The sequence below is a fragment of the Castor canadensis genome, chromosome 10 (assembly GCF_047511655.1).
Source record: "Castor canadensis chromosome 10, mCasCan1.hap1v2, whole genome shotgun sequence".
In the NCBI taxonomy this organism is placed as follows: domain Eukaryota; kingdom Metazoa; phylum Chordata; class Mammalia; order Rodentia; family Castoridae; genus Castor; species Castor canadensis.
Window position 1 is genome coordinate 70,623,420 of NC_133395.1, and position 20,689 is coordinate 70,644,108.

The following is a 20,689-nucleotide window of genomic DNA, read 5'->3' on the forward strand; positions in this document are numbered from 1 at the left end:
TAGGAAAAATTTTTCATTAATCAGCCTGTCTTAATGACTCAGTGTCCTCAAACATTTTCTGGAGATTCATTTTCACTGGACCTGCATGTGTGCTATTTATTTATTTAGTAGTTCCATGTATATACAGCTCCTTTGAAATATCTAAATTTTCCTTAAGAGTTTCAATTCTACTTCTTCTCAGAAGACCTGAATTCCTATCATAGTCCTATATGTAATCACACATGGATCTGTAGATCTCCTAAATTTCTAACATGCCATAGTGCCCACCACTTTTTGTGACCTCTGATTTATTATCCAAATTATATCACCATTTCCATCAATACACTGAGTCAGTCAAATCAGAAACCAATCCCTTTGGCAATAAGACAAAGAGCAGCCCAAGACAAAGAGAATGGTAAAAGCAAGTTCCATTATTTTCCTTCTATTCCAAAGGAAGAAGAGTGAGTTGAATAGCTTCCCCCTAACCATGAATGCTGCACTGGACTGAGAAGAATGTGGATATGAACAAATAAAGTGCCACAAATTCCTTTTGAATGTTGCTGTTTTTTGCCATGTGTTTGATTCTTTGCTATGGATTTTTATCTGTTTTTCAGAGTTCCAGCAAAGCTATTTTGGTGCATAAATTGTTGTTTATTCAGAATTTCTTAGGGGAAAAAACAAATGGACCTTCTTAGTCATATCTTGCTTATGCTACTCTCAATCTTTATACTTTTTAATGGTGTCCTTTGATGAAATAATAATTTTAGCATATTATATTTATCAAACTACATATTTAACTAACTCTATGTTTTATACCTTTCTGTCTAGTATAAGAAAGCTTTCTTACTTTGGTATGTAAGATATTTTCTTTTTCTAAAACACTTGAAATTTTGCCTCTCAACTATTTTGGTAGTGACTTGTATATTTGGTAAGGAAAGGATATAATTACTTTCTTTGTTTAAAAAAAGGGTATTCCATTGATCTAGATGCATTTACTGCATTGTTCTTCTCTTTCTCATCAATCTGCAATGGCAACCCTGTCACATAATGTTACCATATGTATGCAAGATCTGATTCTGAATATTTATTGTGACACAGTGATATATCTCTGGGTCACTAACACACTGTATTAATTATAACAGATTATTCAGCTTTAAAATTATCTTGGTTATTTTCTTTTCTTTATTCAATAACATAAATGTAAGAGAGAACTTATTCAATTCTACGAACATAATTTTAGATTTTTGTTTTTAAACTTAGGACCTTGTGTTTTCTAGGCCTCTCCCTTTTTTAGTTTGTTTTCCAGATAGGGTCTCACAATTTTGTTCAGGCCAGCTTTGGACCACAATTCTCCTACCTCTACCTCCCAAGGTGCTAGAATTACAGGCATGTGTCCTACTCCCAGCTTATTTTTGAGATAGGACCTCTGGCTAACTATTGCCAGGGCTGGCCTTGAATTGTAATGCTCCTCCTGACAATTAGCTAGGATTACTATACTTAGCCCATACTTTTTGATTTTTATAATTAAATGTCATTGAAATTGACATGGACTGACATAAGTGGCTTATACAGCTTATTTACCATGAAGATGTTACACATCATTGTTACTTAAGGCCCTAAATGTCATCAAAGAACTTTTATTGCAGGTTATAGTGGCTCATGCCTGTATGCCTAGCTACTCTGAAGGTGGAGATCAGGAGGATCATGGTTCGAGGCCAGCTTAAAGTTTGGAAGACCCCATTTCAAGCAATAAAAGCTAGGTGTGATGGTGCCCACCTGTCATTCTAGCTATGTGGAAAGCTTAAATAGGAGAATATGGTCCAGGTCGGCCTGGGCATAAATGTAAGAACCTATTTAAAAAGTAAAGCATAAAGGGCTGGGGACAAGGTCCTGAGTTCAAATCCCAGTACTGCAAAAAACCAAAAAACCAAACCAAACCAAAACAAAAAACCTTTCTGTAACCTCCATAGAGGACATTCAAATATTTTATTTTGGGCTGGGGATGCAGCTCTTTGATACAGTGAGTACTTAGCATGCTCAAGATTCTGGGTTCAAATACCACTTGTTACCAGAAAAACAATTTTTTTTTTTGTGGGACTTTGGTTTGAACTCAGGGCTTTGTACTTCCAAAGCAGGTGCTCTACCCCTTGGGCCACACCTCCAGCCTATTTTGCTCTGGTTATTTGGGAGATAGGGTCATGTGAACTAGTGAAATCAACATCCTCTGATCTCAGTCTCCCAAGTAGCTAGGATTTACAGGTGTGAGCCACCGGCACCCAGGCAGAAAACCAATTTTTTTTTTAATGGTACAATACAACACAACTCCATAAAAAGTAGGTTAATGAAATTTTATGAAGAGAGCACACTCACAATCACCACATAGCTAAAGAAACAGACTTTTGCTAAATATCGCAATCAATATATCAATAATAATTATATCAATAATCTCTCCTTATTTTTAACAAATCATTGTCCTGACTTTATGATAATCACTTTCCTTTTTTAGTTTTATCACCTAAATGATATAGTTGTATCTATCAGCAACTTAGTTTTACTCATATTTTGAGATGATTTTTCAATCTCTTTAAGCCACAGGATTCCTGTCCATCTATTTTCTCCACATGCATTTATTTTAAAGAAACTAAGTCAATAGTACCACAGAATTTTCAGAAGTGCAAATTTTGATGAGTGAATTCCAATGATATAGTGCAATACGTTGGGTACATAGGCTTAACCAGCTTCAGCCTCATTTTATTTATTCATTCAGTCTTAACTCATGATACTGTTTTCCCCATCTGGCTGTCTAGTTGTCTTTTTGTGATGTGACAATTATTGCTGCTTAGATCTCTTAAGTCTTTAGTGGATGCCAAGGGTAATCTAACCCCAAAGTCCATTCATTATTAATGAGATGATATATTTCTGTAAAGAGAAAACTATTCTCATTAATGACTTGATAACACAATGATCAGTTTACAAAGGAAGGACAGGATAAGTAATCCATTCTTTCCCTTTATTTACCAATTCTCAAATTAAGGAGTTGGTTCTCTATTATCCTCTGAATTTATCTAAATCATCATTATAAAGACATTCCAGTGTGTTAATGCATTGTAGTTATTATATTTACTAATACTTAAAAATCCTATCATTGGCCAATATTAATCTCTTCAAGTTACCACTTGAATTCTTTGACATTTTTAAACATCATCATTGCTTTTTGATATTGTACAATGTTGTAAGCAAATCATTAACATTTCCAGCAAGCCATAAAATTAGTTATTTCTGCAAGGAGTCCTCACTGCTATGATATTTCAAGATAACCTTTGGATTCAGTGTGCTCAGTGCTCATGATTTGGTCATTGTATTGTGGTAAAACATTAGACAGTGCTACTAGTACACAGTATATATACCATGGTTATATATATATATGAATATATATAAAATATTATATTATATAATATATTTGAGCCTTTGGGCTGAGATCTTTTGAATCAGTTTGGTTACCTGGTATTTATTCTCATGAAGGGATGATAGGAATACTACTTCCTGATTTCTTCAATGTTAAGTTTGTAGATTCTATATATGAAAATTAGTTTGATAGGTATTTTCACTTCTTATGTGTCTTAAGTATCCTTCTCCATCTTCTTCTGGTAGAAAATATAGTGTCAAAAAGTATGATGACAGGCTGGGGGGCATAGTGGAAGCGGTAGAGCACCTGCCTAGCATAGAAACTAATTTGTATTTTTACCTGAATAGCCAAAATATTTTTTCCTTAAAGTTCATTAATTTTACTAGAATATATAGCAATGTTGGCATCAAGTTAATTTTTTCAGGTGTTCCGTGTGCCCTTTCAATATGTATTTTCAAATTTCCTGTTTAAAAAATTTCTGGGAAAGTTCTCTTGAATTAGTCATCCTGTTATTTTTCTGTGATTTGCTTTAGTTTTCCTTCTTGGAAATTTTTATTATTCATATGTTAGATAGTCAAGATTTGTCCTTTTAACATCCATCTTTTCTTATCTCTTTAGTCATTAGTTTCTTGGTATTTATAAATTTTCCTTCCCCCATTATATTTTTCTTATCTGTTAAGAAGTTAACTTATCTGTTAAGTTTATTTACTTCTGTTATAACTTCATCTTCCTTTCTAAAATTATATCTCCTTTGTTTCTAATTCCTCCCTAATTCCTATCAACAGACTTGTGAGATTCTCTAAATTATGATTTAAATTTAAATTGTTCTTTCACATCCTGTAACATTTTCTAATTTCTTTTAGCCCATTTAAAAATGTCTCAACTTTTTAATGTTGTGGTGAAGGGCTATTTTTCTACTCATTCTCATTTTTCTTACTATAATATACAGGATTACAATCCTTTCTTGCTTAGTATTTTACATGCTATTCATTTTCCTGAACATTAATGTTTTTAAAATAGCTTTTGAGAACCTCTCTTTTCACATTTTAGAGATGCTTTTCATGTTGCTTTCATAGTTTAGATCTTGAATGTCCCTCAAAGTCCCCTGAGTTAAAGGTTTCATCAACAGCTCTTGGCACTACTGGGAAGTAGTGGAACCTTTTGGAGATGGAGCTTAATGGCCCCTTACTGTTCTTCTCTTTGCTTCCCAGTCACCATGAGGTGAGCAGCTACTGTGCCATGCACGCCTTGGCATGATTTACGGCTTTGCCATAAAGTCATAGAGGCCCCAGGCCAAGTGACTGTAAACTGAAACCTGTGAAACTGTGAGTTAAAATAAGCTTTTTATCCTTGTAAGTTGATCTATCTCATCTATTTGTCTCATCTATTTGTAACATAAAACTAACACACATGTAGTTTTAGAAAATATTAGTTGTTTGTCTTTCCCAGTTTTATTTGGACTTTCTCTTTGTCCCCTTTGCCCATCTACAGCTCAATTTAGATTCTATTCATAGAAGTTTCTCCTCAGTGTAGGACTCCATCCTGTAAAAGAACTCTGGTTGGTTAATTTTTGAATGAAGCAACAAACACACAATTGTGTGCAATGAATCATTTATGTGTCTGGTACAAAGCCATTTAAATTATAGGCACAACTTGTGGCCAAGGAGTACTTACTAAGTTTCCAGTAACTTTTTAAGTTTGTTTTTAGACAGCTTTAAATTACTATGATTGTTCTAAACATTCTTTGAAACATTTTCTATTTCTCTTTGTAAGTGGAAGTAATAATAGTAACAGTGACAATAAAAGTAGCCAGAGAGACCTTGCTACCCATCTCAAAACAGCAACAGCCTCACTGTACCTCTCATGGTAATGCCAAAGACAACTGTGTCTCTTTTGGCTGTTCCTTCTGGTTCACTCTATGCAAGCCACATTACAATGACATTTTTCTGTTCTTTGATCATGGGACTATGTGTCATTGTTTGAAGAGTTTTAAATGCATCACATAATTTAGCTGTCATCAGAACACTGGAATACTATCATTGACTTCCATCTTCTAGAAAAAATACTAGGGTACCAAGCGACTTAGTAACTTATAAAAACCAGGGAACAAAGTAGTGGAACGAGAATCAAACTCAGTGGTTCCCATAGATTGAGTTATTGACTATTACAGTTTTGCCTCATAGAAATAGTATGCAGAAGCAATGGAGACAATAACAAAACAGGTGCAGGGAAATATCCTTGCTTCTCCAGTAAGTTGGAAGTGAAGTAAAAAACAGTATACAAAGCTTCTATATCCCAGGGCCACGTGAAGCTACCATTCACCTACAGTATCATCTTGATGTTGGTTACACCTTTCTGAAGCTCAGCAAGAGTCATAAAACTAAAACTAAAATAAAACCTGAGGTAGCCAAAATTTTCAAAACCAGACTCCTGGTGCAGTTGTATAAACTAAGTCTTCACCACAGTAAATTTTTATTCTTTGCCGGCTCACTGTACCCACCCTGCAGTTGGGTAGGAGACAACAGATTCAATAGTTCCCAGGTTCAATATTTTTCCATAATTCAGTGTCTTCTCAGTTAAGAATCCTCATATTACAAATGGTATATGAATAAGAATAGTCACTCACAGAAGTATTGCTCTGAGCCGTAAGAAAATTCTACAGATCACTGCTTAGTAAACATGCTATTTAATGAGAGGATATACGCAGCCCTGATAAGACTGAGATCAGAAGAACCTGAAGCTTCTCATTTCAACATCTTTCAAAGTTCTTCATTTTAAAAATTCTGCCATTGGCATTGACTGTGCACAATGTCATTTTAAAAATGAGTAAAGAGAAATTATGTATCAAAAATCTTATTAGAATTTGTGGATATAATATCTTTAAATCCTTTTGGCAATAAATGAAAATATTCCTCTAAAAGTACAAATTATGCTATGGTTAACAGACACATCACAGGAAAGTAAAATAATCAGAACAGAGAGAAAAACCATACCTTCTATCAATAGCTCTTGTCCATGACTGCCAAGAAGTGTACGAGACAGGAATGGGGCAAAGTCTACAAAAATTTCACGAAGAAGAGGAGCAACTTTTTCTAAAGCTCTTTCAAGTTTTGCAGTGATGCTGTTGGAATTAAGACATAAAGATTAATAAATATAATTCAAAATGAAATGTCAAAAACTTTATGATCAATCAAAATATTCAAAAGTCACCACACTCTAATTTTAGCCCATGGAATAATAACATGCTTTGTGTAGAAGGGACACTACACAGTTTCACAGTCATGGGTCTATCCAAAAGATTGCAGCTAAATTAGAAAAACAATACTGTGAAAACGAATCAGAGTTCTACCCAACTGAAAGTGCCAGAAACTATATCCATAGTTTTATGAGTGTCAGAAAAATTAGTTCTTATATGTTTCCTATGCTTTTCATTAAAAAAAAGGGGTCTTGAGTGCCTACTATGTGGAAACTATGTCAGTTACAACGAATTTAACTCTTGCTCTCAAGAAGGTGTTTCCTGAAAAGATAGACACCTAAGGGAGCAATTGAAATTCATTTGAATTGCTTTGCCAAAGTAGGCATTTCCATTTCATAAGACCACTTACTGTTATCGTCTCAGCATTATTGTTTATACTGCTCAGTAATGTTTTGGCATTCTTGAAAATAACTTTTAATGTTACATGTAAAAGAAAAACATAAGCGAAGAAATCATTTTTGCTTAAACAAATGAATAATTTGGTTGCAGATCTATCTCTCTTAGAAGTAAGTACTTTGGAGAAAGACTGCTTGGACTGGAATCCTGGTTACAGTGACAGCCAGCAGCCTTGGGAACATGGGGCTTTCTGTGCCTACAAGATGAAGATGATCATAGCACCTATCCAGTGAAGATTAAATAACCCCTCAGCCATGTAAAGTACATAGAAAAGCTCTTGGCACACATTGAGAGATCAATAATGTTAGATTTTATAATTGATACTTTGAATAAAACACACCCATATATTCTCTTGCAAAATGTTACAAAGAATATCAATATAATAGTAATATGTTACATGTGTACACCTTCTACACAGAAGACAAATACAGTAAGGAATCAAATAATTCTTCAAAAAATAAATTTCTTCCACTACACTTAGGTAACATATTTGTTATATCTGAGGAAAAACTAATGAAAAAAATAAAAATAACTAACCTTAGAATAATTTGTAATATATTACTAATAATTAAAACTAAACTCTGGCATCTAGTTTATGTTTTTAAGCAACTACCTAGGGTTTAAGGAATAATTCTAAATTTCTTAAGTTGGAAACAGCAAGTTTTGAATCATTGGACACTCAAAGCCTTACCTCTAGCCCTTCTATTTAATTTTATTTTCTTTTTTCTGGATCAACAACTTTACAAAAAGAAGAAAGCATGGAAAAAACTTGGATTTACTCACTTCCACATACACTTGGAGAGAACATTATGGAGAGGCAACGTCAGGCAAAGAAATAGGGATGTGGATGAGGCTTGGCAGACTTGATGAAGACTTGAGTTTTCAATATGCCTCTGCACTATTATTTCCTAAGACAAGAACCTACTTCAAGACTTCAGTTCTCAACTCTTGGAGTGGACCACTGACCTCGAGGCCTACTGAAAGAGACTGTGGTGCCCAGTCCAGATTCTGATTCAGCAGAGGAGTGGGAGTACTATGAGAATGTGCACTTCCAACCAATTCTCAGGTGTGCTGATGCTGCTGAGCAGGAAACATTTTGACTGGCCGTTCTAATGAGAATACTAGCTACTAATACGTATTAATTTATAAGAGGGCCCAAAAGAAAAAGACAAAATACAAATACCTCCTCTAAAAAAAAAAAGGCCACCTGAAGTCACAGAACAACCATACTCATAGTAAATCTTCAGTGTATTAATACAAAGCTTTCTTAATTCCATCTACTATTTTATTAATTCTAATCTCTAGGATCATGTCCTATGACTTTGTAGCTAAACTAATTCCCTCTACTAAAGAATGGTAAGTAAAAATTGTAAGAGTGACTATGAAAAGGAGAAAATTCTACATAATAGGTCCTGCCATGTGTGTATATGGGGGGTGGTGGTACTGGTAGGAGTGGGGAGGAGGTGGGGAAATGGTGAAGGAGGGTGAATATGGTATAAATACTGTGCACACATGTATGCAAATGGGTGAAGGAGGGTGAATATGTTGTAAATACTGTGCACACATGTATGCAAATGGAAGAGTGATGTGTACACATGTGTGCAAATGGAAAAATGATATGTTGAAACTAAACCAAGAAGGGGGGAAGATGGGATGAATTCAAGTACAATATATTTGATATAAGAACTTTTGTAAATGACACAATGTACCCCACTCAGCACAATAATACGAAAAAACAAAGTTGTTAAAAGCTTAAAAGAAAAAAAAAAAGAATTCAAGGCCAACCAGGACTACAAAGTGAGATCCTGCCCCCCACAAAAAAATAATAAATCCAACAAAAACTAAAAAGAACAACAATAAGTAGAGAACAAGTAAAAGAATAGCAACAAGAGATTTGAACCAAATAAAGTAAAATCTCATTTGTTAAGTCTGGATAGGGATGCAAGTGCATCTGTTATATTGTTTTCTTTCAAAGAATGTCTCTAGCCCTTTCATCTTATGAGTAAACAGTAACAAGGTAGAACATTAGAGGTAGAGAGCAAGCCCTCTGGCACACTGAATTTCCCAGAGGCCTGTTCTTCCACTTGCCAGCTTCCACAACTGTAAGAAATAAATTTCTGTTGATTAAAAAAATGTATTATTAATAGTTTCTGAAGGTGACTTCTGATGGAAGCATGAATTTGTTCAGACTAATAATAGGAAGCAAAATTATTTCTGAATTCTGCATTCATGAAGGTTCACATCATAACTATACTATTGGGTTTAGGGTACTAATTATTTAAGGTTGGCTCCACTGGTAGAATGTGTGCTTAGCTTGTTGTGAGGCCCTGGTTTCAATCTCCAGTACTGCTAAAAAAAATGTAATTTTATCTAATTAAAGATAGAAACATTTTTTTTCCTGGTTTGAGGACTTTCTCCCCTATTTTACAAATTTCTGAATGATTTATTAGAGGCTTCAGAATCACAAAAAGCATTGTTATTGGTGATTAAGCTAATTATCCAATGGAAACTTAAATTAATCAGCAACTGATTACTTCTATATGTGTACTCATATGTTAATTACCAATTATGTAATTATGAAATGTGAATAAAAACACATTTCTTAGGAAGTGAATCAATATTATAGATTTTTTACCAATAATTTTTTACAAAATTTAATTGAATATTAAATGTTGATCTCACATATGATTCTTCAAGGGTAGAGAATCAACATATTCTACTCACCAGGAAAACAAAGAATTTAAGAACAGAAAATCTCATTATCAAATAATACTGTTAGACTTCTCCATCAAACCACAACAAAACATCCTAAGAGGACAAGTTCCATCATGATTTTACAGTAAAGAAACCCGCAGCTTATTGTTATTAATATCTGAATATACAGTATAAAGTATATCTTTATCCTTATACAATTCAAATTATCAAAAGAACTGGTATGAACATAAAGTTCTACTAAAGCACTTTTGTTTATCACCTGGAAAATAAATATTACCACACTTACTCTCCAGAAAACACAAAAAGCATACATACTGTGCCTATATTCTCTTATTTTAGTTTCATTCTCAGAGATTAAATGTAAAACTCCTTTTTCCAACTCCACGATCTGTATGAAAAAGTTGTGTCAACATGTAAGGAAGAAATTAAAAATCATGCTTCCAGGCTCCAGAGGCTCATGACTATAATTCTAGCTACTCAGGAGGCAGAGATCAGGAAGAATGAGGTTTGAAGCCAGCCCAGGCAAATAGTTACACGAGATCCCATCCTGAAAAGAACCCTTCACAAAAATAGGGCTAGTGCAGTGCCTCAAAGTGTAGGCCCTGAGTTCAAACCCTAGAACTGAAAAAAAAGAAAAAAAATCATCCTAACAAGGATGAAGGGCATGGCTGTTAGTCCTGTAAAAATAAACGGATTTTTTTTATCTAAAAAAAATAAAATAAAAGGCACATATAAAAACTACAAAAAAATCAAGGTATTCACAACAGATTATTTTGTAAGAAATATTAGTGTATTTTACTTTGGTGAAAAAACTAAATAGCAACTTTTCATTTTTTTAAAAGCTTATTAAGATACTATGCACAGAAATAATATGAAAGTAGTATAGGTGGGGGATTTTCTCCCATCATCTTACACTCCAATAAATTCTTAATATTTGAGAAAATTCTTGACCCCAAGTAAACTTAAAACTCTGGGCTGAAATTCATACTACCTTAATTTTCTTATTCCACTCTACTCTTTTGTGCCCTTCAATTATACTAATGATGTTTATAATGCTTGATGGATGACTTTGGTTATTTTTCCTTACAGTAAGTCAGTTTAAAGTCTTAATAAATAGCTTACATAAAGGAAACTTACATAAGATTTACATATAGAAAATTCCTCTTGAGATTTGAGAAATTTATCAACCACTCTAACAAAATTACTAATGTACGAAAACAAAGCATTAAAAGGAAGTAATAATGCTTCAGAAGAAATTTTATAGGTCTGATGTCAAGATTAAAACAACATGACTTAAAATATAAGAGCTTTATATTTAAAAAATGCACAATTGTGTATTGTCTTTATCTGTAGCAAGTATCAGGTACAGTTAATTCTAAAAAATGTATATGAATAAAAATATAATTTACCCATGGGAAAAATAATTTATGAAAACCCATGGCTATAATTACTAAATCTTACCAAATGTAAGATTTGGCCACAAGATACATCCAAGGTTGTGGTAATTATAAGTACATGAATTAAGAGAAAGAAGATTTTTATACTTTCTGTTGTTTAAGTAAACCTATTTATAACATACTTCATTTGTTGAGTTTTTTCAATAGTACATGTTACAAAATTCAATAAAAACATAATAATTCTACTCATACTTAGGACACTGTATACATTTTGAGCTCTATTTAAATAAACTCCATTATGGTATTTCATAAAATTATGATATTTACTTACTTTTGATTTCAACTTTTTTATGTTTTCCTAGGTATTAAGCATAATGCCATAAACATAATAAACAATAATTTGATTTGGTAAGGCTTAAATTATACTTAAAGAGGTTACAATATTAAAATATAGATTTTAAATAAGTAATTATACAATGTAAAATAATGTACCTAAAAGACAGCTCATATATAAAAGAAATTATTAGATTAGTTAATTCTTGGTAGATATCTTACTAATTAAATGCTCCCAATATTCAACATGGTTTGCTGACAGCTCCAAACTAGAGCTCCCACAAACCTGAAGGAAATGGAAACTAAGGGCTCTGGAAGCCACATTCCAGGTCCCACAGGCAGCAAACCTAAAATGAGTGAAGCAACAGTCACATTTGCATGTTTGCACTTCCTGTAAGCACTGAAGCCCAGTGCTGACTCCTCCAGAGGGGCTGGGAGAGTTGAAACTTTCAGCGCTAGAACCATGGAGAAGGTCAGTGCCCAAACAACAAAGGCATCCAAAGGGCAATCTGCTGAGGTGAGGAAAGCTGAGGGGACAAAATGTGGCAGTGCTACCAAAAGTTATTGGGACAAAACCCTGCACTTGCACATAACTACAGACTGTAAATTCTGGGACCTTGTCAGATGGGAACATTGCAAATGTGAATCAGGTGAAGATGGCAAGTTTGTTAGAACAAACTGCAGAGATCCTACTTAGATTTACAAGCACCTATTTTTCTCTCAGGCACCAGTCAGCAATCCAGAGGTACATATCCAATTTAGCCTGCCATCTAGTGGAATGAAAGACTGAGATGCGGAAGGGCAACAGCAATAGAAAATTTGCAAGTTTTATGTAAAATTTATGACTGATGCTACTGAAACTGTAATGTACATCTTTTACTCATTTACTTACAACTATTTTTTTCTGTGCATTCCAGCAGTTGTTTTGCATTCTCGCTCCCCAATTCTCTTTTGCCCTACCTCCCTTTCTCCCCTCTCACTGCAGTCATCATAGGAGACCCCTGTAAACTACCTTAAGTATGCACCCCTAAACCATTTCTTCTTCTCTCCTTTCTACCATCCTTCCCAATTTACACTTCCCACCTGTCAACCACCCAGCACAACTCCCTAGTTCTCAATCTTCTTTCTCTTTGTTTACCCTCCCATACTCCTCTTTCATACCAATAATTCCAATAGATAAAGGAATTCCCAGATTTTTTTTTTTCTGTTTTGTGAAATTTATATTTATCTGTCTATTCAACTTTCTCCTCTGCTTTCCCCCATCTCCCCTATTTTATTACCTACCTGATCTTTTCTACCTATCCAAGTCTACCTCTTAATTAATTCTTCATATTAGGTCAGCCACGAACACCCCTCCACTACATAAACTTTTCATTTCATATCACCCACTAGATCTTTCCCTCTGTCTCCCACCCATCACAACCCTTATGACCTTCAGCCTTTCAGGACCATGAAGATTCACCTTTGCTCCAACAGAAAACCAAACACACTGGAACAGAAGCAGCAACTGATGTTCATTAGGGATTAATGTAACTGCATGGCTTCAGTTCAATAACTGACAGATTTAGTAGCTAGGCCTCCCAGCTTTATGTGAAACGAGGAGTACAATTCAGCATCTTGAGAACAAGAAACTGAAGGGATTAATATTGAGCTGCTAACCACCCCCAATCTTGAGACAAGAAAACACATCAGCCCAATCACCCAGTCCTGTGTGATAGTCCATAAAACCCCAAGCAAGGGGTACAGGAGACTGAAAACTTGAACCCAAAACAATCCTAGATGCATAAATCTCTGTATCCATTTTTTTTTTTTTTTTTGGTGGTTCTGGGGTTTGAACTGAGCCCTCATGCTTGCTAGGTAAGCAACACAGAAACATGAAGCAACAAGGCAATACTTCTCCCTCAAAAACCAACTACACTACTAAGGATCTAACAACAGTGAAGAGGAGGAAATATCAAATAATGAATTCCAAAAAATAATAGCAAGAATGATTAATGAGCTCAAAGAAGAGACACACAAGCTAGTGTCTGAACTCAAAGAGGACATGAATAAACAACTAAAAGAGCTCAAAGAGAATTCAAACAAATACATGAATAAAATTAAGAAGACCACGCAGGATATAAAAAAGGAAATGACTAAGGATATAGAAATCCTGAAAAATAACCAATCTGAAACAGCTCAATATCCCAAATTTTAAAAAATCTCAATTGAAAGCTTGAACAGAGGAGAACAAGTTGAAAACAGAGTATTAGGAATAGAAAACAAAGTAGAAGAATTAGTCAAAGAACATGAAAACTGGTAAGAAAATATGAATAGAACATGCAAGAAGTCTGCAACACCATCAAAAGACTAAATCTACAAATCATGAGTATAGACGGAGAAGAAATACAAATTAAGGCATAGATAACTTATTCAGTAACATAATAGCTGAAAACTTATCCAATCTTGAAAAAGGGAGGGACATTCAGGTTCAGGAGGTTTACATAACACCAAACTGCCAGGACCAGAAAAGAAAGACCCCCAAGCATAATCAAACCAGTTAATATACAGAACAAAGAAAGAATACTGAAAGCTGCAAAGGAGAAAAGACAGGTCACACATAATGACAAACCTGTTAGAATAACAGATTTCTGAACACAAACTCTAAATACAAGAAGGTCATGGAAAGATGTATTTCAGGCCCTAAAAGAAAACAACTGTCAACCTAGACTAGTTTATCCAACCAAACTATCCTTTCTAATTAAAGGAGAAATTAAAACCTTCCAGAACAAGCAAAAACTAAAGAAATTAATGACCACCAAACCAGCACTTCAGATAATAGTTAAAGAACTCTTACACATAGAAGAAGAAATTAGAGTCAAACAGCAAGATTCATGAAAGAATAAATCCTTTTTATCAAGTAGACTAGGAAAAAAGTAAACATCATGAAATAAAAATGACTATAAATACCATACACTTCTCAGTACTAACACTGAATGAATGGCTTCAATGCCTCCATTAAATCCAGCAAACTGGGTTAAAAAAAACCCAACCATATGTTGCTTACCAGAGACACATATTACTGAAAGAAACAAAAACTGGCTTGAAGTCAAAGGGTGGAGAAAGATTTTCCAAGCAAATGGATCCAATAAACAGGCAGGACTAGCTATACTTATATCTGACAAAATAGACGTCAGACTAAAATCAGCCAGAAGAGAAAATGAAGGTCACTTCATGATAATTAAAGAACAATTTATCAAAGGGAGATATCAATTCTTAACATATATGTGCCAAATATAGGGGCACCCAACTTCATTAAAAAACACTAATGAACTTAAAAACACAGACTCCAACACTGTGATAATGGGAAACCTGAATACCCAGTATCATCAATAGGTCATCCAACAAAGAACCTTCAGAATTAATACATGTTAGACCAAATGGACATAATAGACATGTACAAAGTATTTCACCCAACCACCATGTAATACACATTCTTTTTATCATCTTCATGGCACTTTTGCCGAAACAGATCATATTTTAGGACACGAAACAAGTATCAACAAATATAAGAAAACTGAAATAACCCCATATCATACTGGATCACAACAGAATAAAACTAGAACTCAACAACAAAAGAATCCATGAAAATATTCATACACATGGAGACTAAACAACATACTACTGGATGATCAGTGGGTCATTGAAGAAATAAGGAAAAAAGTTAAAAAGTTCATAGAATCTACTAAAAATGAAAATACAACCTACCAGAATCTGTGAGACACAACAATGGGACCATGCTGAAGGGAAACTTCATAGCTATAAGTGCCTACATTAAAAAAAAACAGAGACATCTCAAATAAACAACCTAATGATGCACCTTAAGCTACTAGAAAAACAAGAACAAATCCAACCCGGCCAGGATCAATGAAACTGAGACCAAAAAAACTATACAAAGAATCAATGAAACAAAAAATTGGTTCTTTGAAAAGATTAACAAGATTGACAAACCCTTAGCTAACATGATAAGACAGAGAAGGGAAAAGACCCAAATTAATAAAATCAAAAATGACAAAGGGAACATAACAACAAATACTAATGAAATCCAGAGTATCATTAGGAAATACTTTGAAAAATTTAGTAAAGTAAACAAGAAAATCTAAGAAAAAAATGGATAAATTTTTAGACGCATATAACCAACCAAAATTGAACCAAGGAGATTTTAACAACCAAATCAGACTTATAACAAGCAATGAGATTGAAGCAGTAATAGTTTCCCTACAAAGAAGAGTCCAGGACCTGATGGATTCACATCTGAATTCTACCAGACCTATAAAGAAGAACTAATAGCAATACTCCTTAAAATTTTAAAAGAAATAGAAAGGGAAGGAACACTACCAAACTCATTCTATGAAGACAGTATATAATACTCATTCAAAAACCCAAAGGATTCAATTTAAAAAGAGAATAACAGACAAGTATTTTAAGTGAATATCGATGCAAAAATTCTCCACAAAATACTGGCAACCAAATTCAACAACAGATCAAAAACATCACACACCATATCTAAGTTGGTTTCATTCTAGGGATACAAGGATGATTCAACATGTGCAAATGTAAAAACAGAAGCAAGAACAAAAATCATGTAATCATCTTAATAGATGCAGAAAAAACCTTTGACAAAATTCAGCACCCTTTCATGATAAAAGCTCTGAAAAAACTAGGAACAGAAGGAATGTTCCTCAACATAATAAAGGCTATGTACAACAAACCTATAGCCAACATTATACTGAATAGAGAGCAACTGAAACCATTCCCACTAAAGTCAAGAACAAAACAGGGATGCCTGCTTTCCCCACTCCTATTCAATATAGTTTTGGAATTCCTAGCCAGAGCATAAAGACAAGAAGAAATAAAAGGATTCAAACCAGAAAAGAAGAAGCCAAACTATACCTATTTGCAGATGACATGATCCTCTACCTCAAAGACCCTAAAAACTCCACCATAAAATACTCAAATATCATAAACTCTTTTGGCAAAGTAGCAGGATGCAAAATTAATATACAGAAATCAGTAGCTTTCCTATATTCCAACAGTGAACAGACTGAGAAAGAAAGGAGGGAAACAATCCCATTTACAATAGCCTCAAAAAAATTTAAATACCTAGGAATGAATTTAACGAAGGAAACCAAAAACATTTTCAATGAAAACTATAAACCACTGAAGAGAGAAAATGAAGAAGACATCAGAAGATGGAAAGCTCTCCCATGCTTGGGAATTGGCAGAATCAACATTGTGAAGATGGCTATACTACCAAAAGCAATCTACATGTTCAATGAAATTCCTATCAAAATTCCAGTGACATTCTCCAAATAGATAGAAAAATCAATCCTAAAATTCATGTGAAAACACAAAAGATCTTGAATAGCCAAAGCAATTCTGAGCAAAAAGTCCAATGCTGGGTGGTATCACAATTTCAGACTTCAAAGTATACTATAGCACTATAACAATAAAAACAGCATGGTAATGGCACAAAAACAGACATGAAGACCAATGGATTAGAGTAGAAGACCCAGATACAAACCCACATAGCTATAGCCAACTGATTTTCAACAAAGGAGCCCAAGCACATGATGGAGAAAAGACAGCCTCTTCAACAAATGTTGCTGGGAAAACTGGATATCCACATGTAAAAGAATGAAACTAGATCCCTTTCTCTTACCATGTACTAATAACAACTCAAAATGGATCAAGGACCTTGCTATAAGGCCTGAAACTTTGAAACAACTTCAGGAAGTAGAAGGAAATACACTGGAACATATAGGCATATGGAATGACTGAACTCCAATGGCTCGGCTTCTAAGAGAAAGAATGAACAAATGGGTCTGCATCAAACTAAAATCCATTCACCCAGCAAAAGATATGGTCACTAAACTCAAAAGTCAGCCCATAGAATGGGATAAAATCTTTGCCAGCTATTAATCTATTAAGACTATTATCTGCAATCTACTGGGAACTCAAAAAACTCAACCCCTAAAGAATCAACATCCCAGTGAAGAAATGGGCACATGTATTGAATAGGGAATTTTCAAAAGAAGAGGTACAAATGGCCAATAAATACATGAAGAAGTGTTCGACTTCCCTGGTTATAAAAGAAATGCAAATCAAAAGTACACTAAGATTTCATCTCACCCCAGTTAGAATGGCCGTGTTCAATAGCAAAAACAGCAACAAATGCTGGTGAGGATGTGGTGAAACAGAAATCTTACACACTGTTGGTGGGACTACAAATTAGTATAAGCATTATGGAAAGCAATATGGAGATTTCTCAAAAAGCTAAAAATAGAACTATATGATCCAGTGATACTGCACCTGTGCATACATCCAAAGGAATATAAGTCAGGTTACAATTAAGATACTTGCACACCCATGTTTATCACACCACTGTTCATAATAGCCAACCTACAGAAACAACCCAGATGCCCTACAAATGATGAACAGATCAGGAAAATGTGGTATATATACACAATGGAGTTTTACCCAGCCATAAGGAAGAATGGCACCAAGTGGTTTAAAGGCAAATGGATGCAATTGGAGGACATTATGTTTAGTGAAGTAATTCAGGTTTAGAAAGATAAAGACCACACATTTTCTCCCATATGTGGAGAACAGAACCAAAAGATAAACATGTACACAAAACAAACATCATCTTATACAAATGTACATGTAGAACATCTCTATAACAGTGGAACCATTCTATGGAATTTGGGGAAGGAGGGAAAGGAAAAGGAAATGATAAAGCACCATACTGTAAAACACTACATCTATGAAGGTAGGGGACATAAGGATATGTATTGAAAGCTGTTGAACAATGTAGGTTGGAAGAGAAGGGGTAAGACAGACTAATGGAAGGGGCTGAATAGACCAAAGTAAAATCTACTCACAGTGAGGATACATCAAGAAACCTTTTTGAATATCAACTTAGAAATTAATGAAAAACAGGATTGTAAAATAGATACAATGTGTGGGAGGGGGTACTTCTGGGAAGAGGAGGGTGAATGAAAGAGATTAAGGTGAGGAACATCGTTGATGGACTTCATTTACTTATATGAAATAAAACACTGAAACCTCTTGCAATTGCTTTAAGTGGGGGTGGGAGAGATGGTGGGAGTGATCTAATCAATATACAATATAAGCCTATTTGGAATTGTCAGAATGAATCCTCCCTGTACAATCAATATATTCTAGTAAAAAATTAACAATAAAATAAAACTAGTTTCTCAAAAAAAGCTTCCATATAAATTAGGAAATATAAACATAGGCAAATGAATTTATTTGCATAAGTTAACATAGATGAAAAGACAAAATTAGGAGATTATTAATGATAGAAAAGCCATATACAGTAAAGTTAAATTCTTAAGCAGCTATATATTCAAGCTATTAATTGATGAGCATTAACTTTAAATATTTTATCCAGTACTCACTAAATTTAATTTGAAATCTAACTTACCATAGTAGTTAGCTGGTGAGTAATTGCATCCTAAATCTGAGAATGTGTGACAGACATAATGACCCACACTGTCTGAGAAGATTTTTTTTTACATTTTAAAATTATTTTTAAATTGTATTTTATCATTTTTACATTTACTTACATGTGTATACATTATTTGACCCCCACCTCTGCTTTCAGGCAGAACCTGTTCCGCACTCTTGTTCTCTGACTTTGTTGAAGAGAAAAAATAAAGAGATAATAAGAAAAACATAGAGTTTTTGCTAGTTTGAGATAAAGATAACTATACAGAGAGATTCCAACTGTTGTTGCCATGCACACATGTACTGCAACCCACACTGGTTCATTTCTACTAGATCACTTCACTACTTCCTAGTCTCCTTCCCATAGTGGCCTCTGCCAGTTTAAGATTACTATATTCACTTTTATATAGTGAGCATATCAACCACATTCAGGTATTAGGTTTCCTTCCCCTTCCCTATTCCTCCCATGTGCAGTCTCCCCTTAGTGTGTGCCCCATGTCCAATAATATTAATGCATTTGTTTTAGATCTATAATCCACACATGAGAGAGAACATGAGAGTTTTGGTCTTCTGAGCCTAACTTTGCTTAAGATGATGTTCTCTAGTTCCATCCATTTACATGCAAATGACAAAATTTCATTCTTTTTTTGGGGCTGAATAAAAATTCCATTGTCTATAAATACCACATTTTCTTAATTCATTTGTTGGTAGTGGGGCATCTTGGCTCTTTCCCTAGTTTGGCTATTGTGAATACTGCTGGAATAAACATGGGTGTGCAGGTGCTTTTGTAATAACCTGAGTTGCATTCCTTTGGTTATATCCCTAAGAGTGGTACTGCTAGATCATATAGCAGATCTACATTTAGTTCTTTAAGAAGTCTCCATATTGTGTTCCATAGTGGTTGTACTAGCTTACATTCCCACCAGCAGTGTATGAGGGTTACTTTTTCCCCAGCATCCTCGCCAACATTTGTTGGTGGTGGTGTTCTTGATGGTACCAATTATAACAGGAGTGAGGTAGAATTTTAGTGTGGTTTTGATTTGCGTTTCCTTTATGGCCAGGAATGGTGAGCATATTTCATGTGTTATTTGGCCATTTGGACTTCTTCCCTTGAAAAAGTTCGGTTTAGTTCAGTCACCCACTTCTTTATTGGTTCATTGATTTAGGGGAATTTACTTTTTTGAGCTCCTTGTATATGCTGGTTATCATCAGTCCCTTGTCTGATGTATAGTGAGCAAAGTTTCTCTCCCATTCTATTGATGCTTTCTTCAATTTAGAGACCATTTCTTTTGTTGTGCAGAAACTTCTTAATTTCATGCAGTCCAATCTGTCAATCCTTTCTCTTAGTTGCTGGGCTGCTTCAGGCCCAAGGACTAAGGAAGTCCTTGCTTTTACCTATTGCTTTCAATGTATTCCCTCCTCTTTCCTGTACTGACCTCAAGGTTTCAGGTCTGATATTAAGGTCCTTAATCCACTTTGAGTTGATATTAGTACAGGGTGATAGGCATGGATCTAGTTTCAGTTTTCTGCAGGCAGATAACCACTTTTCCCAGCAAAATTTGCTGAAGAGGCTCTCCCATCACATGTTTTTGGTGCCTTTGTCAAAAATAAGGTGGGTGTAGCTGTATGGATTCTTATCCAGGTCCTCTACTCTGTTCCACTGGTCTTCCTATCTGTTTTTGTGCCAGTACCATG

At 34.5% G+C, this 20,689-nt stretch overlaps 1 protein-coding gene across 5 annotated transcripts in view; it reads right to left on the bottom strand.

Moving 5' to 3' along the window:
• The window catches only part of Nbea (neurobeachin), a 643,202-nt gene that overhangs the window by 376,106 nt on the left and 246,407 nt on the right, over window positions 1-20,689 (bottom strand). For all 5 annotated transcript variants that reach the window (XM_074043550.1, XM_074043551.1, XM_074043549.1 and 2 more), the window contains one exon: window positions 6,379-6,506. In XM_074043550.1, coding sequence (XP_073899651.1) covers window positions 6,379-6,506 — 128 coding nt within the window. The remainder of the gene's footprint in view (window positions 1-6,378; window positions 6,507-20,689) is intronic.